We start from the raw sequence: 18,961 nt of genomic DNA on the forward strand, positions 1-18,961 counted from the left end.
GGAAAATAAGTCCAGCGTGGAATGATCTTTGCATTGTTTTAAGCATAACTTCCCCATTCAGAATTAAGCACGCTCGCTGCTTTGTTTACACAGCTATTTTTCACATATTTAAAGATGATTGAGCTAAGTAAAATTTATAGATAGCTGAGAACAGATACTAAATTAAGTTCATATTATATTAGGAGTATTGTGAGCAAGATGCTTATTAACGTGATATTAATGTGTATGGTTTTCAACACTGCACGGGGTTTTAATCTGCCTAAGCCCCAGCGTTCAGACGATCTAGGGGAAGTGATACACTTTGGACCTTGCAGGAAATGGATTAAATGCATTTCAGGAGGTGAATATAATTTTTAAATTTATGTTCAACTGGTCCACGCAACGCACTGAAATAATTCTGCCCCAGTGTTTGTAACTAGAGTTTATATACTTAATGCAATTAGAGAGTTTCGACTTGCAGCTTCAAAATTGTCCGAAAACCAAAGGTATCGCAGACGGTCATCACAGCTAATGAAAACTTTTCTAAAAAAATTCTTTTCCTAATCCAGATCAAAATCGTGTTAACTGTTTCGAGTTTCACATTGTTTAGATCATTATTACTGATGCCAAAAGACACGCTAAACTGCATGAAATTTAGGTACTATATAAACATTTTTCTTAGTACGTCTGCAAAGCTTTCTACTAGAGGTAATTTCTAAGAAAGATAGATAATCCCTAAGATAAGACAATTCCTCAGTCAAAGAGAATTCGTAACTCTTAAACCTCTAATTCGATGCAAGGACTCTACTTTAAGTATGTTTAAAAGGGAATATTTTTCCAAGTGGTCAATATCTAACAGCGTAGTGTATTTACTAAAAATATACTTACATTGTTTTTAATTTTATTTCATCTTAATTTTAGTTTTTATTCACGGCTAGTGTGCTGATGGAACTGCAAAATTGTAAATACAAAAAGGAAAAATAATGGCCCGGAGAAATTCAAAAATTTTTTCCCATCACATTTACCTTAGACATTTCAAGTAGGTTTTTTTTCAAACTTTTCAAGAAAGTTCGGAAATTTAATAACTAAAAACAATATAAACATAAATTATAATTAGTAAAATATTTTTAGGGCTAGATTTTGTTCAAACAGATAGAAAGTTCAAGCGAACTGCATGCAATTGTTAGAGATGACACATCTAACACACTTTAACCAGCTGACCTTTTCTCTATAAAAACGTATAACTCTTAACAAAAATATATAACTGTTATAGTAAAAACAATACAAAAACATATAACTGTTATTGTAAAGAACTTAAATTTCAGCTGCGGTAGTAGTTTAACCAGCTTGTCTGGGATGTAAATGTGGTTGGTGTGCAATGCTTGACACATTATCTTAATGACTCCATGAAACTTTACTTAATACAAAAGAGATACATTTATCAAAACATGAAATAATAACTTAAAAAACAGTTTGCTTGCTACAAAAAAACGTCCCTTACGTCAAATCCGGTACGTCCCCGGTAAGTCAAATTTTTATGTCATGCAAACTTATTATGTTATGAAAAAAAGATAAACAAATTTCGAAAAAGAGTGTAATACAAATAAACGTTCAGTACGTCAAATCCTGTACGCTTCCGGTACGTCAAATCCTGTATGCTCCCGGTTCGTCAAATTTTTAAGTCACAGCTTATTATGTAATGAAAAAAGAGAACAAAATTTCGAAAAAGAGTGCAATACAAATAATCGTCCGGTACGTCTAATCCTGTACGCTCCCTGTACGTCAAATTTTTTTGTCATACAAGCTTATTATGTAATGAAAGAAGAGAACTTAATTTCAAAAAAGAGTGCAATACAAATGAACGTCCGGTACGTCTAATCCTGTACGCTCCCTGTACGTCAAATTTTTATGTCATACAAGCTTATTATGTTATGAAAAAAGAGAACTAAATTTCAAAAAGGAGTGCAGTACAAATAAACGTCCGGTACGTCAAATCCTGTACGCTCCCTGTACGTCACATTTTTATGTCATACAAGCTTTTTATGTGATGAAAAAAGAAAACTAAATTTCAAAAAAGAGTGCAGTACAAATAAACGTCCGGTAAGTCTAATCCTGTACGCTCCCTGTACGTCAAATTTTTATGTCATACAAGCTTTTATGATGTAATGAAAAAAGAGAACTAAATTTCAAAAATGAGTGCAATACAAATAAATGTCCGGTGCGTCAAATATGGTATGTTCCAGGAAAGGATTATGCCATACTAGCTAATTGTTTTACGAAAAAATAACAAACTTCGAAAATGAGTTAATTACAGATAAATACCCGGTACTATGTAACAAAGCAGGATCGCAGGAAGCTATAAATGGCTTATTTAGAAGCTGGTACCGGTTCGTAATCAGTAGCCACGCGCAGACGTCATGGGAAGAAAAACGAATCTATTGTGAAAATTGAAATTGTTTATAAGTTGAAAACAAATTGACTTTTCTGATTATAAAGTTATCCCGTCATTCCTGATTATTTAATTACCCATATCGTTTGCAACACACGGAATACTGTGAAGGTCATCCAAAATTAGCCGCCTCTAGATACACATTTTCTTGCATTTGTAGTTTACCGCTCATTGAAGATTGTTTCACTAGTATTGAATCACCTAGAGATATTGCTGCTATCCAATAAAATACATATTTTACTTTCAGATAAAGAGATAAATGATGAATATGATGCATGTGTAAAGATTACACCAGAAGATGTAAGTTCGTTTATAAATATGATATCAGTTTTTATAAGGGCAAAATTAAACTGTTTGAATAACATTTTATATACATATGAACTGGGATAGCTTGGTTGGTAGGACGTTGGGCTCGTGCTCGTGAGATCATGAGCTTGAATTCCGCCAGCCGCAGAATAGCAGTGTATTAAATGGTGACTGATTTAAGCGAAAATCTATACCTCTGCGGTACCCGTGGGAAGTTTTCGCGGTTCACCTCTCCATGCAACGCAAATGCCGGTTAGTTCCACCAAAAAGTCCCCCACGAAGACAAATTTCTCCCGATACTTGATCCAGGAGTTCCCTTGTCTTCTGCATTGGGTTCAAAATTACAAGGCTACGGATTTTGAACATTGTCAGTCGAATTCCAAAACGACATGGTCAACGACGGTCATAAAATAAAACAAAATACTATTAGGGTACTGAATTAGAGGTTGATTATTCTCTGGTTCAGTTTAAAATTACGATGTGTGTATGAATAAATGGAGTAGAACAAAAAAAAAAAAAACACCCTCTGCCTTCAAATCGCTTGCTTCCCATAGCAGGCTTGCTGGTTTTGGCAATTAGCATTAGTAACAACAACATTTTATAACTACATTCCTGATACAAAATACGGTAGAGAATTTATTGATTTTAAAAAATCCTTAAAAGTGAATAATTTAATTTAATATTTTAAGTACACAAAATAATAAGAGCATTTAATTTTTAAACTTAAAATAATAAAAAAAGGAAAAAAAAGTGACTAAATAAATAGTGCGTGGAGTCCCTCCGCGCGGAAGAAGTTAAACTTCGCAATCTGCGACGTTAGTTGTAGAAGAATCAGCAGTCGTAGAAGGATCACTAGTTCTATTCAACGACTCTTTTTCCTGCTCCGCTGGCTTCCGTGCTCTGTAACCACGGCAATATTGTGCATTTTTCCCTCGTGGACCTCTTGAACCAGTGGAAGTGCTTGTGGTTGCCTCATCGTCCCGCCATGGAAAATGTATTTGTATTAATAATGCATGTGAATGCGCCATAATGTAATTTTAGCAGAGAAAATCTAACAATCAATTGATATTCACAAGAGACGTACCTTGACGTAACCTTAAATCCGTCGCATTGTCCGTGGGATTGTTTTCACTCATTTTTTACAATTGTTATCCACTAAATTTGAAAATAAAAAATACTACCCTATTAAATTATGTGTGTCTCAAAACAAACTAAAAAAATACTTATAGAAAAACAATACTTTTATGACTTTTATTATTTTTATGCTAGTGAGAACCAAAACAATATGGAAATGAATGAGGTAAAACTGGATTCTGCCACGTGATTTCTCGGCCAATAAAAAATGTAGCGTTAAACGTTTAACGCAACCTTGTTGGAAGTCGCATAAGAAGTAAAACTTCAATAACGTCTTTTATTTGCGTACCGTACACACTCTTAAAGTCTTCTACTAATATAACCTAATGCAATTTCCGATGAACAATCATGCAGACCTCTGTTGCCGTGTTGAAGAAATTCCAATAGTATAACTACGTTACTACTGTTCACCTTTCTATTATAAACAATATGTAATTCTACAATATTCACCATTCTCTACACTTCAATTGGGCATTTGCACTTCAAAAAAAAAAAAAAAAAAAAAGACCGTAAATGGAGTGTTAAAATTGATCTAAGTTTCTCCTCATAAGTTAGAGAGATAATTAACCTTGAAATTAATTAAATACAGCGCAGTATCACATATCGAATTTATTGAAATATAATTCTTTCTCTTCTACGTCTTTTACTTAACTTTTATTTATTTTTTGTTTAATGCATTTTATTGTAGCCGTGATATATTTCTGTTTTGTGTACCTGGCAACTTCAATGCATAATGAGTTGGCTTACGTTCTACATCGCTTAATATCTGTGTGTAAATTAAGAAATATACAGTATAGTTAAAAGACGGGCTTGGCTTACTCGGAATATAATGGAAAGAACAGTTGCTAACGCAAACAAATGTCATATTCAAAAACCAATCAAGATCGTGATGCGTACGCTACGTCACTTGCAGGTACCCCATAATATGAAACAACTTTCTTTAATTTCCAGATTCAAAGCTACATCTGTAATTTTAACTAAAAACGTGGTGCAAGTCCATATAGAAAAAAAAGAAAATCATCCATGAAATCGGACGTTGCAGATTTCTGCCTCAGTCTCACCTTGGTACTTTTTAAACAACTTGGTAAAAAACTTTAATTACAGTTTGTTTTTATTTATCTGGTAGCAAGAAAAAAAATGTTTTCGGAATCACTCTAAAATTGTAGCTTTCCTTAGTGAAATAGTTAGCATTTTGTAGCAAAAAGAGTAAATAAACCGCAAAATCTGACGTTGCAGATTTCTTCCTGTATGTCTTTTAAATGGCTTGGTAAAAACTGAAATAATAGTTTGTTTTTAATTGCCAGAAGAAAAAAAAAAGAAATCTCTCCTGAATCACTTGAGTAAATAAACCGCAAAATCTGACGTTGCAGATTTCTTCCTGGATGTCTTTTAAATGGCTTGGTAAAAACTGAAATAATAGTTTGTTTTTAATTGCCAGAAGAAAAAAAAAAAGAAATCTCTCCTGAATCACTTGAGTAAATAAACCGCAAAATCTGACGTTGCAGATTTCTTCCTGGATGTCTTTTAAATGGCTTGGTAAAAACTGAAATAATAGTTTGTTTTTAATTGCGAGAAGAAAAAAAAAAGAAATCTCTCCTGAATCACTCCACAATTGTTTCTTTCCTAAAAGACAAAAGCATTTAACAGCAAATAAAAATATCTAAAAAAAAAATTAATAAATAAATAAAATTATCCATAAAACCTAATGAAGCAGATTTATTCCCTATTTTTTCCTTGTCATCTTTCAAATGATTTGGTAAAAGAAAAAAAAATTGAAATAAAAATTTGTGTTTATTTATCTGGTGTATCTTACACTGAAATCTGCCATCTATCTACCACTGAATTTTTCCATTTTTTTCTTTTTTTTTTTTAGAAAATTTTGAAGGTTGTAAAACGGGTGGCGAGTTATGCCTCGAAAGATTGGCCAGACATGAAAGCAGCGTTCAATGAGATGTGCAAAATGGATGGAGAAGAACAGGTATATGTTGTATGAGAATGCTCCTCATTTTAGAATTCGTGAAGAGCATACTCTTCGAATACTACACTTTGTTTCAGTAACCCTCTCGGATGATATTTTTAAAAAGAGTTTCTTGATATGTTTTCAATTTTATTTTAGTTTGATTAGACTTATTTTATATTGATAAGTCCTGAGAGACAGCTAAAGAATGTGATGAGAACTTATCGAGTGATGAGAACTAACGAGTAAAAAAATAGAATGTGATGAGAACTAACGAGTAAAAAAATAGTAAAACTGAATAGTAACGAAAAAATGGTTTTTATGCTATGTTCTAATGGCTGTGCTTCCTAATTGGTATTTCGCGAAAGGATAATAGGGGTTTCCAACATTTAAAAATTTTTTTGCTCTCGTTATAATTTTTGCAGCCTAAAATTAAATTTATATCCAATTAATAATCTGTTATTTATTTAATAGTTCCGTTCTATTTATGAAATTAGGAAATTCTTACGAAATTTAATTCAAATGCTTGTGAAAAAAAGAAATTTTAAACCAAAATTCTTTTTTCTGATGACAATGTCATGAATTAATAATGGAAAGGATATATGCCTTTGTGAAAAAATATATTAGAATTTCACTTTGAATAAAAATAATCAAATTCGACAATGAAGAAATATGTTTCGCTGAAAACCATTCTCTACGCTTATTTTCTTTTTTGTTTTTATTTTAATGGAAACCTATTTTCGGCACGAACTATTTATGCACGAAATTAAAATTAAAATACAAACTATAGATGTGACTCCAGTACTCTGGAATTCCAATGTTTGACATAAAAACAGATTTCAAGATTAAAATTAATAAAACGATATAATGGAACAATTTCATCCACTAAATATTTTCAAAATTATTTATAAAATTGGGATCATTACAGATTTTAAAAAATAGTTTATAGTCTTCTGTTTGTTAATCTGCTTACAATTGCTAATGAAGTATATTCATTAAATCTTGGAGTTCCGTCAAAAGATGGTTGATCACTTAGAGTTTTACAACCGAAAAAAATTGGGGACCCTTGCTCTAAGATATCATGGCAAAATTACATAATTAAATTACATTTACCGGCCGGCCAGGTAGCCGAGCGGTCAGCGTGTCTGACTGTGAAGCCAATGGTTGCGGGTTCGAATCCCGCTCAGGGCATGGATGTTTCTCTCTGTGTGTGTTCTCTATTGTGTGATGTGTGAATGTGGTCCACCCTATAAACGAGTATGTGGCTGTGTGGCGTGGGTAATGTTGCTCGCCTCCGTGACTTAGTTTCACAGGTGCCCACTGGGTAACGTTAAATGAGTAACACCTCCGGCATCTTCCTAGGCGAAGAACGAAAGTTCAGTGCCTGCCGTTTAAAAAAAAATTACATTCACCAAATTTTATCACGTATCATAAAACCATATTTTATTGTTAATTTTACCATGATCATTACCAAAACTAAACTCGGTGGCACGACAGCCCAAAGAGGGCCAAGCTTTCTTGACTTTGGCTCTGGGGTGAAGAAGCTGATGTTCCGGTGGGGTATTACCAAAACACTTCAGGGGAAATTTCGAAGGATTTTGTGTTCCCATAGAGTCAGAAACATCATAAATTTTAGCATATTGTTGTAGCTTTGACCATGCTTTTTTCACACTGTAATTTATTATTTTATTCACTTAATCCTAAATAATTTCTCTTAGAGTGAAAGAGAGAAGACATAATTTCCACAGAGTGTCTCAAACTTGTTCCCTTAATTTGAAGAACTGGCAAGCCAATCCAACAAGCGAATATTTTGAGTTTCTAGAAAATTTTCAATCTGATAGACTCTATATGGCTTTGCGTTGTCTTTCATGAAATTAAAATCGGTATCATAAGCAAACTCAACCAGACAAAGTGCATTCGTCAAAAGCAGAAAAGCCATTCAAGAAGAAGACAAAAAATAATATAAACTCATTTGTCAAAATAAAAAAATTTCTATGATAAATGCAAATAGCAGGTCCCTAGTAAAAATTTTGCATACTTTCACATAATGAAATCCAAGGGGAATAATTTGTTACAATTATTCAATATCTGAAAAATCAACTAATATGACAGGACTGGTTTGATAGTTCCCTTCCATGTCTATGACGAAAGCATTTGTTTGGTTTAAATTACAGGTATACAGTGACTCTTAATTAATTTAACCGAAGACAACACACTGCAGAATGGCGTTCATTCTGTCTGGGGGGAATATTTATTAAAAGCGTTGGCCTGGCAAGACTGCGTATATCAAATGATCTCTTAAAGAGTTTAAGCAAGACAATTGGAACTCTCAATCATTCGCTCAAAACCACGTAAGGCAAAAAAGAGCATTAATAAGAGGGATAATAGCGCTTGCATTTAAAAACCGCCTTAATTAACACGCGAAATCTCTCTAGGCAATGTTCTTAAGGGTCATACAACTGACTTTTTGATCCCATTCTACGACATCAATTTTATGCATTTCTGTCTCCGGTAAAAATGAAAAATCCTCCACCTCTATTAAAACTGACTTAAATTTTTTTTTCGCATTATATCAACTATTACTATCAAAATAAATTTCATTCAAATCTTCCTTGTGGTTATGAAAATAATCACTCAATTTTGTAAATTATTTTCATTTGAACACCAGCATTTTAAAGAGCAATTAAAATTTTATTTATTATATTGAAGAGTATAGTTTTAGTGTAATTCCAATAACGTATTTATTTCTTTAAAGGAAGATATTATGTTCGAAGTTACTCGGAGTGCAGTAGAGGAATATTCAGTAAGTATTTGTAATAGAAAGCTCAATACATATGCAAACTCAAATTGCATCAAGCCTCTATTTATTTTAAAAAATACAAGTTCGTTGATAAAATGCTATGAAATAAAATTCGTTTTTGTGTTTGATTTCAAAACTTAAAATGATGTTGGCAGTATGGACTAATGATTTGCCTATTTTGAGTCTACCAAACTCTTGAAAATGCATCTTAAGTGAAAAATTCTTTTACTGCATAGTATTGAGTTTTACAATGTGCATTTTGTCTACTTAAAAACAACATTCTAAGGGAATTATTCCATAAATGTAAATGGAAAATATGAAATAAAAATCTATAAGTGCAATAAAATCAGTACCTTTCAAGAACTGATTAAAATCAATAATAACATTTCAAAAATTGTTCTTGAATATGCCAAATTATATAATATGTAAAACATATAAATATGTAGAAAATAATTAAAAAATATTTTTTTCTAAAAAGGTGAAAAAATATACAGTATGATGATAAGAAAAACGATAGTTAAATATATAATTTATTTATGATGCAAATAATATATTTGTTTCGAAAAGCAATTTGGAAATATTTGAATGTCTTAAGAGCTGTCTTAGAGCTCTCTTAAACAATAAAAAAAAATCAGGTACGATAAACTAGGGGGCTACGATAAAAATCATTAATGGCTGAAATACACTGGTTGATTGTATGTAGTTTTGATTAAATAAATATGAAAAAACTGCTAGAAGACTTCGTCAAAAGAGGAGACATTCTAGCAATTTTAATTTTCGCAGAACATCAAACCGGATCAACTAAGAGAATTGTTAGATTCTCCGCAACAGACGTAGTAAAAGAGAAAAGCAGGAACACTCGAATGGGTACTTTGTTTAAATACGAAATTTAACTAAACTAAAACAAAAATAAAAATAATAAATCTGAATTCAAATTTAGAAAAACTTTATATAAAGTTTTTCATAAGATCCAGGTAATCCCACAACTGCCATTGCATAGAATAAAAAACTGTAAATTGCCTTTCAAAAAAAAAACATAAAGAGTGATTGTTTTCAAATAATGAAGTTTACGATATGAAATAATATTGTCTTGTGTTTAAATGTTTATTCTAGCTGTTCGTAGCGTTAGTGCAACTTGTATTTGTGCTTACAGATTTCTTAAAATGGCTTCTGCGTGTAATGAATCATCAATTTCTAACTTGTATTCTAGCATACATTACTATATTAGAATCCTCAGACTGTTTTTTTTTCTGTTTAGGATTTTACCTAAATTCTGTAACGGAAAACCAAACAGAAAAACTCAATTTTTGCTTCTAACTACGTGTTTCAGGTCCAATTGCTCAAAAATTCAATTCTGTTATTGTTGGTTGATAGCAAACAGTTATAATTTTGTTATCATTTGTGTTAAAACATGCATACATGGAATGATTATGAATATTCACAGTCGGATAATCACAGAGAAGCATTTTTTTTTAAATTTGGATTTATATTACAGGAGATATTTTAACGGATTTCGGATAATTTCACTGCGAATATTTCAAATCTGCAAGGTGTTTCTCTTTTCAAGCAACAGCATATTTTTAAATGATATTCTTAGTCTATTTTTTGTCGAGATACGCAAGTTTAAATGTGTTTTACATAACTAGAGATCACATAAATAATATGGCAAATATCTACAAAAATTAGGGCATTTCATAACAATTAGAATTACACAGGAGAACACGAGAAATTGTTGTCGTACGCCTCTAGGGATGTTTCCTTATTATGAACTGCTAATTTGTTTTCTTCCGGTCAGGTACTAATACAGAAGCACCACAAGTCACCAATATTTCGGGGCATGAGTTTTTATGCAATTGTGTTCTTGATGATGACACCTAAATCTGTAGAAGTTTATCAGAAAATTTATATGTCCGCCTATTATATATAACATTTTTAAATGTACATATTTCGACTAAAATACTATTTAAAAACTATCTGCAGCTTAGAAAGAGAAACAAATTGCAGATTTAGAGATCGCATTCCTGAAGAAGACAAAATCACGTATTTGTATAGATGTGACGAAAATTTTGTTCTGACGAGTAACAGGCCGTTTTGAAATGCCTTAACGGATATTTCTGTATTCAGTTTTACACAAAAAAAAATATTACCATCGCTGGTTGAAGAAAAATATGTTCAAATTTGTCATGAATTTCATCTTGGGTCATTTTGTCAAATCTAGTCAATATCTGGTTATTAATGTATAATGTCATATTCTAAAATATGATTTTACGCAAAAAAATTTAATTTTACAAATTAGAGAAAATCTATACCAAAAAATTTTATTTTTTCTTCCCAAAATAAGTGAAACGAACAAAATTTACCATTTTTCGACCGTTACATCCGCTTTTGTTCTTTTTCTCACCTCCTCATTCTTAGTTATAGCTCATCTTCATTCTGTATATGGATTGTGATTTTATAGCATTTTCAACAATTCAAAAATGGGACAGAAAATCTTCCGCATAATTACGCATTTTAGAGGAATTCTCCCACTCATTTCCAATACACATTATGCAATCATCGGAAGACGGGATCTTTCACAACGTGGAAAAAAAAATCTTGAACCATTCATATGGTGATTTTTCCACCACTCGTATGATTACAGTTTACCGGAAATTCTGATTTTAAAAGTTATAGATCTTATTACCACACATTTAGCAAAAAATTACAAAACTGAAAAGCAAATTTATAAAAATGAATGGTTTTGATGGCAGGCTCTAAGATATCGTGATAAAACTACTAAATTTTACCACATTTAATAAACTGCTGTTTGTAGAAAATGCAACACCATGAAAGAATCATCAGAATCAAATGAAATTTAATGCAGAAACGACTTGTACTGATACAAATAAATGATGAAATTTTCAAAACAAAAGAAACAAATTAAGCGTCCGAAATCAGTATTTGGTGCAGCCACCACGCGCTGCAATAAGTGCTGCTATACGACGTGGCATGGAGTCAAACAGATGTTGAATATCTGCTTGAGGAAGAGAATTCCATATCGCTTGTATGCGCAACCAAAGTTCGTCTTTGGAAACTGCAGGACGCGGATCACGAGTGAGACGCCGACCAACCATATCCCACACGTGCTCAATAGGCGACATATCCGGCGAATAAGCAGGCCAAGGAAGAAGTTGCATGCGTTGTGCTGAACAGAAGTCTCTAACAGTCCGCGCAACATGTGGGCGTGCATTATCCTGCTGAAAGATAGCTCCAGGGATGCCTTGAAGGAAAGGAACGACTTCGGGCTGTAGCACTTCACAGACGTATCTGTTGCTATTGAGATTACCCTCAATTCGTATCAAATTGGATCGTCCATGATACGAAATCGCACCCCAGACCATAACTCCGGGTGTTCGACCACTATGTCGTTCAATAATACACTCAGGAAGGCAGCGTTGACCGGCATAACGTCTAACACGAACACGGCCATCATGGGTCCACAAATTGAAGCGTGATTCATCTGAAAAGACAACTTGGTGCCAATCAGCTCGCCAGTCTCTGTGCTCAAGAGCCCACTGCCGACGCAGCCGTCGATGATCCGCCGTGAGGGGAATCCTGTATAATGGCACCCTTGCACGCAATCCACGGCGCAGCAGACGACGACGAATTGACGAAGCCGACAATTGTACACCTGTAGCAGTAGACCAATGTGCTGCCAGCTGCCTGGAGGAAGCTGTGCGATCATTCACCGCCATGCGGAGCAGGTGTCGATCATCGCGCTCTGACGTCACCTTCTGTCGTCCAGTGCCTGTTTTTCGAGTTGTTCGGTGCTCGTCGATCCACTGCTTCCAAACTCGCATCACTGTGGAACTGTTCCGCTGCATACGAGCTGCTATTGCGCGATAGGAAAATCCTCCTTCTCGAAGGCCGATTATCCTCCCTCGTTCAAACTCCGTAAGTTGCTTGAATTTCTTATTCTTCCGTCGTGGAGGCATACTCAGGTCTCACTAAACGTTTGCCACTAACAAATAATCATAGACTATTTTCAACGTCCCGCTACAGCACTTTATTTATACGCTTTCAGCATCAATTCAGAGGGCGCTGCGCGCGCCACGCACGCGCGATGGCTCTGAAACTTTATTAATTTGCATAATATCCTATAATTGACATTTGCTGCGAATTTCATTTGATTCTGATGATTCCTTCATGGTGTTGCATTTTCTACAAACAGCAGTTTAGATTTTATCACATATTAATTATGAAACTTTTATTGTTGATTTTACCAAAATTATTACCAACGAGCTTCGATAAAAATTACCGATATTTTTAATAATCCCACAGAGCTAGAAACTTGGCAAATTTTACCATGCTTTTTTTTTCTATGTGAAGCATTTCAATACCATTACTATTAGCAACATGTTCAACAGACCAATGCGATTTGAAGTGAACTTACTGCGGACCTTTATCTTCAAAAAAAGAAAAAAAAATGCACTCTTCTTATTTATCCTTATTTGTCAAGTTCAGGAAAAGTGGTCAAATTGTATATAGTTAAATATGGATAACAATTTCTTGATAAATACTTGTTTACTTGTTTTTTTTTAAAAGCAATTATACATTTTAGGCGACGTGTGCTGATATGATGCAGGCTGAGGCATGCAAGAAAATGACTGAAATGAATGTAAGTACCATTAATATTTAACATAATATGTTACAAGAAGCTCTTACATATTGTGTTTTTTTTATATACTAGGAGGCTTCGCCCCCTACTCGCTGTCGCTCGCCAACCCCCGGAACTGCTTTCGCAATTAATTTCGGATTGCTTCGCAATCCGATGCTCGCTTTGCTCGCTCATTGGATACGTTCTTAATGTCTAGCTTTTGTATACTTTTTTGAACACTGAAATTCCGAAAACTTTTCACTGTAGAAAATTCTGAGCCTGTGCATTTCAATATTAATTTGAAATTGCAAACAGTTCACATATTTTTCTTAATCACACTATTCTAAATTTCAGTTGTTGAGAAAAGTAACTGTTGTAAGTTTTATTTTAAAGTCTTTCCCACCAGTGGGCTAAATCCATGTGCAATATGAAATACTACTGAACGCCGGATGTAAAGCATCAGCTTCGATGAAGATAATTTTGTAAGAATTGTTTTGATAATTCGGTGAGAATTCACCTGATTAGATATATGATATGCTCACTACGTGCTCTTGCGCGCCGAAGCCTATCAATTAAAACGTATTAGCGTTTTATATAATATAGATCAGCCATATGATGCTCACTACGTGCTCTTGCGCGCCGAAGCCTATCAATTAAAAATGAAAACTGTTGCCAACGCGAGAAAAGAAATATCATCAGTTTTATTGATACATACGTACGTATTACCGTTTTATATAATATAGATTATGTTTATCGGAAAGTAATTTTGCTTTTTCCCAACGGACGACTTAATTATATTTTTAGCAGCCATTGAAGCTGCGTAATCATTATGCATTTCGACTGTTGATATAGCATAAATTGTGATAAAGTGCGATTGATTATACTCAGTTTTTTTTAACTGATGCCCCCCTTTTATTGCTGTTCAAACAAGGAAAAAAATATCGTATCAAGAAGATACCCTATCAATGCGCCAATACCAAATTGGTTTGTAAAATGTCGATTAAAGTCATGAAGATTCATTAAGCCAGTTTAAGCTTATAAGGACAAAATAAAAGCATTAATCAATGCAAACCTGCGAGTCAAAATTCATAAGATCACTGAGAGATTAACTTTATCGTATCGGACGCACGTCATGATCATTTGAAAAGGTAAAAGTTTAATCTTATTACTCGACATATGGATTCTTACTCCTACGGAAAGAAGCTCGTGGCGTCGCGTTGATGTCTATGATTTCATTTTCAAACGTCAAGAAAATTATCCATTTCTTTAAAGCCCTTTTTCCCTGAGGACAAAAAACAATGAAACAATGTACAACAATGCTCTGGTTTATTTAAATATTTTTAAACAGTTAAATCTTTACTTCACTGTTAGAAGTTTCATGGAAAAAATGGTTAAATAACAATTTATTCAATTGTTATTTTACCATACTTTACTTCAACAAAGCAGTAAAATAATCATGAATAAGATGGCATTAAAACTGTGAGAAAAACTGTTTATTAACAGCTTTCACCTAATACGGTTAAGCAACCAGAATTTCATTACGCCAACTGAGCCCCCTCTCCTAATGAAGCCACTTAGTTTCTTCAAATGTGTGCTTTTTATAGCAGAGAGGTCTTATCTGTCAATATCATGACTGAAAGAATGAGTAACACATGAAAAGTGTTACACCCCTATTTGTCACCCCGGAAATTTAAATACGATGCTCTCATTCACGCATATATGGCAGCACTATAAAGCTGCTAAACTATCTCCACTATCCAGCTAAATTTCCAATTTTGCGGTTTTTAAATCATGTTATTTGCAAATGGTTAAAAATCCTTACTGTTTTTATTCGTAGTTTTCTAATCGTACTATTCGTAAATGGTTTCAAAACCGTTAAAGTTCAAAACATTCTATACAGTAAACTGTACGGTCTACTGGAAGAACAGACTGTTGCCGTTAATCTGACTACAGTTTTAAAATGAAAATTCTAATAGCGTTCAATATAAGCAAAATTCACTTGGATATGTTTTTTTGCCAACATATAAAAATTTTGTGCCAGTGAAATCTCGCCATTGCGAGAAAGATGGCAAAAGGTATTGGATTAGACTCGAATATTGTGATTCATTAAAATATTAGTTCACTAAAAGAACAGCTTTCATTGTCTTAACAAAAACGAAATTATTATGTGAACAACTTGATCAGAAATATCTAATTAAATAGTTATTCCAAAAACGTGTGTTTCAATTGTAGAAATTTATCAACTTTAACAGTGAAACAAACTAAATATCTTCTTATACTTTTTAGCTAATTTTTAAAACTAAACGATTTTATAATTTAGGTAATCTCTGAATACGGGAGCATATGTTTTAATATCTAAAGTTCAAATTTCTGATTGTGAATTTCCTATTAGATTAAAAAATTATATACAGGGTGTCCCAAAAGGTCGTTTACAAACTTAACATGCTGGTCTGTCATATCATGATGAACGAGATTTACATAGGAACTTGTGTCCAAAAATTAAAACTGCGACCGCTAGAAGGCGATAATTGCACGAAAACGGGAGAGTGGGAAACACAATTATTTCAGTCGTGGACGTTGAAGGAGAAGGATGAATGAGTTTTGTAATGCAGAAATGGCCGACATGCATTACGTATACGGCGCCGCTGATGGAAATGGACGAGCCGCGGCACGGACGTACCTTGAGCGCTTCCCAAACAGACGTCAGCCAAGTCATGTTTTGTTTGGACGATTGCACCGCAGATTATGTGAATCAGGTGCTTTCGTAGCACGTAGCCACATCGGTCGAGAACGTGCTACACGCACACCTGTCGTAGAGGAAACCGTGCTACAGGAGTATGCCATCAAATAAGTCTCCGAGAAGGCGAACGTGTCTTGGGTGTAGCTCGTTCCACCATAATGCGCATACTGCACGATGACATGCAACGCCTTTACCACTTCCAAAAAGTACAGGCATTGTACGCTGACGATTATCGCATTTTTTTAGAAAGAGTTTTGCCGGATCTGATGGGTGACGTTCCAGCCGCTACACGCCAAAACATCTGGTTTCAGCATGATGGAGCCCCTGCCCACTTTAGCCACGCTGTTCGAGAATACCTCGATAGGATTTATCCTAATCGCTGGATCGGTAGAGGCGGACCAGTCCCATGGCCGCCGCGATCCCCCGACCTGACTCCCATGGATTTCTACCTGTGGGGACACATGAAGTCCATAGTGTACGAGACACCTGTAACATTGGACATGGATCTTATCGTCAGGATCGCGGAAGCGGCAGCACGTGTCCGTGACACTCCTGGCCAATTTGAACGGGTTCGTGAATCCATGCGCCGACGCTGTGAAACGTGCATTGTGGCGAATGAAAGGAATTTTGAGCATTTGCTGCGATGTAATGATGTTTTATAATAAAAATCATATTAACACCGCTATCGATATCATTTTAATTCTCCTCATCCAAACCTGCACTTATCGCCCTCTAGCGGTCTCAATTTTAATTTTCGGACACAAGTTCCTATGTAAATCTTGTTCATCATGATATAACAGACCAGCATGCTAAGTTTGTAAACGACCTTTTGGGACACCCTGTATGTTTGTACTTGATTAAAAAAATTTGCAAACATTTTTTTATTTTTTTTTTTTTAATTTCCAATGGCAGGGCATAAACAAGAAATAACACAGAAAACAAATACAAAGATGAAACAGGTGAATAAATAAACTAAACGGAATGATCGAAGTCATTGTCTTAAAAGTTCTCTGGCTTGACAATAAAGCGACGATTCAGAGCCGGAATGCAATGCAGCACACCTATTCATGAGTTCTGCCAAGTTGCAGAGCGGACAGTCAGGTGAATTTAGAATACCAATGCGGTGCAAGTGTTCAGCCAGACAGTCGTGGCCCGTTAGGAGTCGAAACTGTGCCACCACTTCACGGCGTGGACCATTAGGGATATTCAGGAGGTCATCTTTCCACAGCTTGGCTTTTATTCTTTCTTGTAATTTGGAAGCAAGAGTTCTTTTAAAAACTTGTTTTAGATGTAGCCTTATACTGTGGTAGGAGATCTCTGTATGTTTTAGCCGGAGAAGTCAAGCTCCCCTCTTTGCGAAGAAATCCGCCTGTTCGTTTCCATAGATACTACAGTGCCCAGGTACCCACTGGAGCACAACACGTTTCTTTTGTGATGTCAAAATTTCTACTAATTCCTGGATATGGACAATTTCGCAAGATGAGGGAGATATAATTGCAAGCATATAATCTGAAATAAATACAACATTAAGTATAAGAATAATTATTATTTTTAAAAGACCGATATATTTTTAAAATAAGCAGGGAGGCTTAAGATTCAAAAAAAAATATCTAAGTTTGAAATTTTCAAAATATTTTGAATACAAAAGAAACACTACCTTTAGAAAATTTAAGTACACGTTTCATTATTTTTAAATTTGGAAATAAGGATTCATTAAAATTTATATCGACATACAATTATTTTTTTTAGGATTGTGGTGCTGCAGTTTTAAATAGAGTTCATTTTGAAGGCAAATGCTGAAGCATTAAATGCTGTCAAGATTTCGAATATTCAGGAATTTATACATTTTTATTTTTTAACTGAAATAATTTTAATTATTTTATAAATGTTGAACTACTGAAGTAGCAATCAAATTGTTTTGAAGAGAAAAATAAATATTTTCTTTATTATAAAATAAATTATTCTACAGTTTGTTTATTTTCAAAATTATATATCACAATAGCCCTTCACTACATTGCGATTGTTCAAAAATGCAGTGTAATAACAGTCACTTCCAAACACTAGAAAAGACAATATATTTGCCTGTATATTCAAACTACGTTATAAAAATACCCTATTAAGAAGTATGTATTGTATTTTTTAATCTTTTCCTATTACTTTTTATTATTTGCTCATTATTGCTTATTAAATTATATATTTTTATTTCTTGATACGGAAACTATCATGTATCAAACTCCATTATATTTTTGGTAGTCACAAGCTTTGTAAACTTAACAACATTTAAACTTCTTCATTAAAACCATACATGATTATGAAAAAAAATTACAAGCTTTTTAAATATAATGATGAAAATAAGCACAGTGTAATTTTGTTTCATTTTTATTTTTGTGTCTAAACATATACTTTAAAATTAATGTTCACTGTTACAGTGGAAATTTTTTGCGAATAATCCATTTTAATTTCTGTCAAGAGCTAGTTCAATTGTTTTATCAATTTGTTGATAATTACTTTCCCATTAAATTTTCTAGAAACTTTAAAAACGGCAAGAAATTTCGCCTCTCACGCACTCTTTTCAACAAACCATTTTAAAATTTAATACAACGTGATTCTTGAACCTGCTTTATTTATTTAAAATTCGGGAATGCGAAGTAGTTGATTTTTTGTAGATGTTCTGGAAATTTGTTAGCCATTTTTGACTATTTTTCTCTTAATTGTAAACTATGAAGATCCTCGAAATATGTCTACGTAATTCAGAACCACCTTAGATCATTCGATCACGTGACAAAAATATCTAACAGAAATTATCAAATTAATTTTAAGAAAAAAGTAGAGGGTCACGCCCCCCGGTTGCTATCTTTTCTGATTATCTTTAATACTATGATACTTGATTTGCATAATGACGTTAAAATATGATACATGATTTAGTTTATTCTATTGTTTGTTTAATCTATTTTTAAGGT

At 33.7% G+C, this 18,961-nt stretch overlaps 1 protein-coding gene across 1 annotated transcript; it reads left to right on the forward strand.

Annotated features, from left to right (window-relative positions):
* The first annotated feature begins 149 nt into the window (after positions 1–149).
* LOC107446194 (uncharacterized) lies at positions 150–17,962 on the forward strand. The gene is made up of 6 exons (XM_087165213.1): positions 150–340; positions 2,676–2,728; positions 5,742–5,846; positions 8,581–8,628; positions 13,226–13,282; positions 17,751–17,962. The coding sequence occupies exons 1-6, from the start codon at positions 199–201 to the stop codon at positions 17,799–17,801; spliced, it is 456 nt and encodes a 151-aa protein (XP_087021339.1). The 5' UTR covers positions 150–198; the 3' UTR covers positions 17,802–17,962.
* Positions 17,963–18,961: the final 999 nt, after the last annotated feature.

This window comes from Parasteatoda tepidariorum, chromosome 5 (genome assembly GCF_982258835.1).
Source record: "Parasteatoda tepidariorum strain Cologne lab strain chromosome 5, Ptep-v5.0, whole genome shotgun sequence".
NCBI lineage: Eukaryota > Metazoa > Arthropoda > Arachnida > Araneae > Theridiidae > Parasteatoda > Parasteatoda tepidariorum.

Bases quoted from the DNA above. Each gene is read 5' to 3' on its own strand.
- LOC107446194 (XM_087165213.1), top strand. From the start codon at position 199: ATGCTTATTAACGTGATATTAATGTGTATGGTTTTCAACACTGCACGG. The intron at 341-2,675 runs GTGAATATAATT...TTTTACTTTCAG, and splicing joins GATTAAATGCATTTCAGGAG to ATAAAGAGATAAATGATGAA. The intron at 13,283-17,750 runs GTAAGTACCATT...TATTTTTTTTAG, and splicing joins AGAAAATGACTGAAATGAAT to GATTGTGGTGCTGCAGTTTT.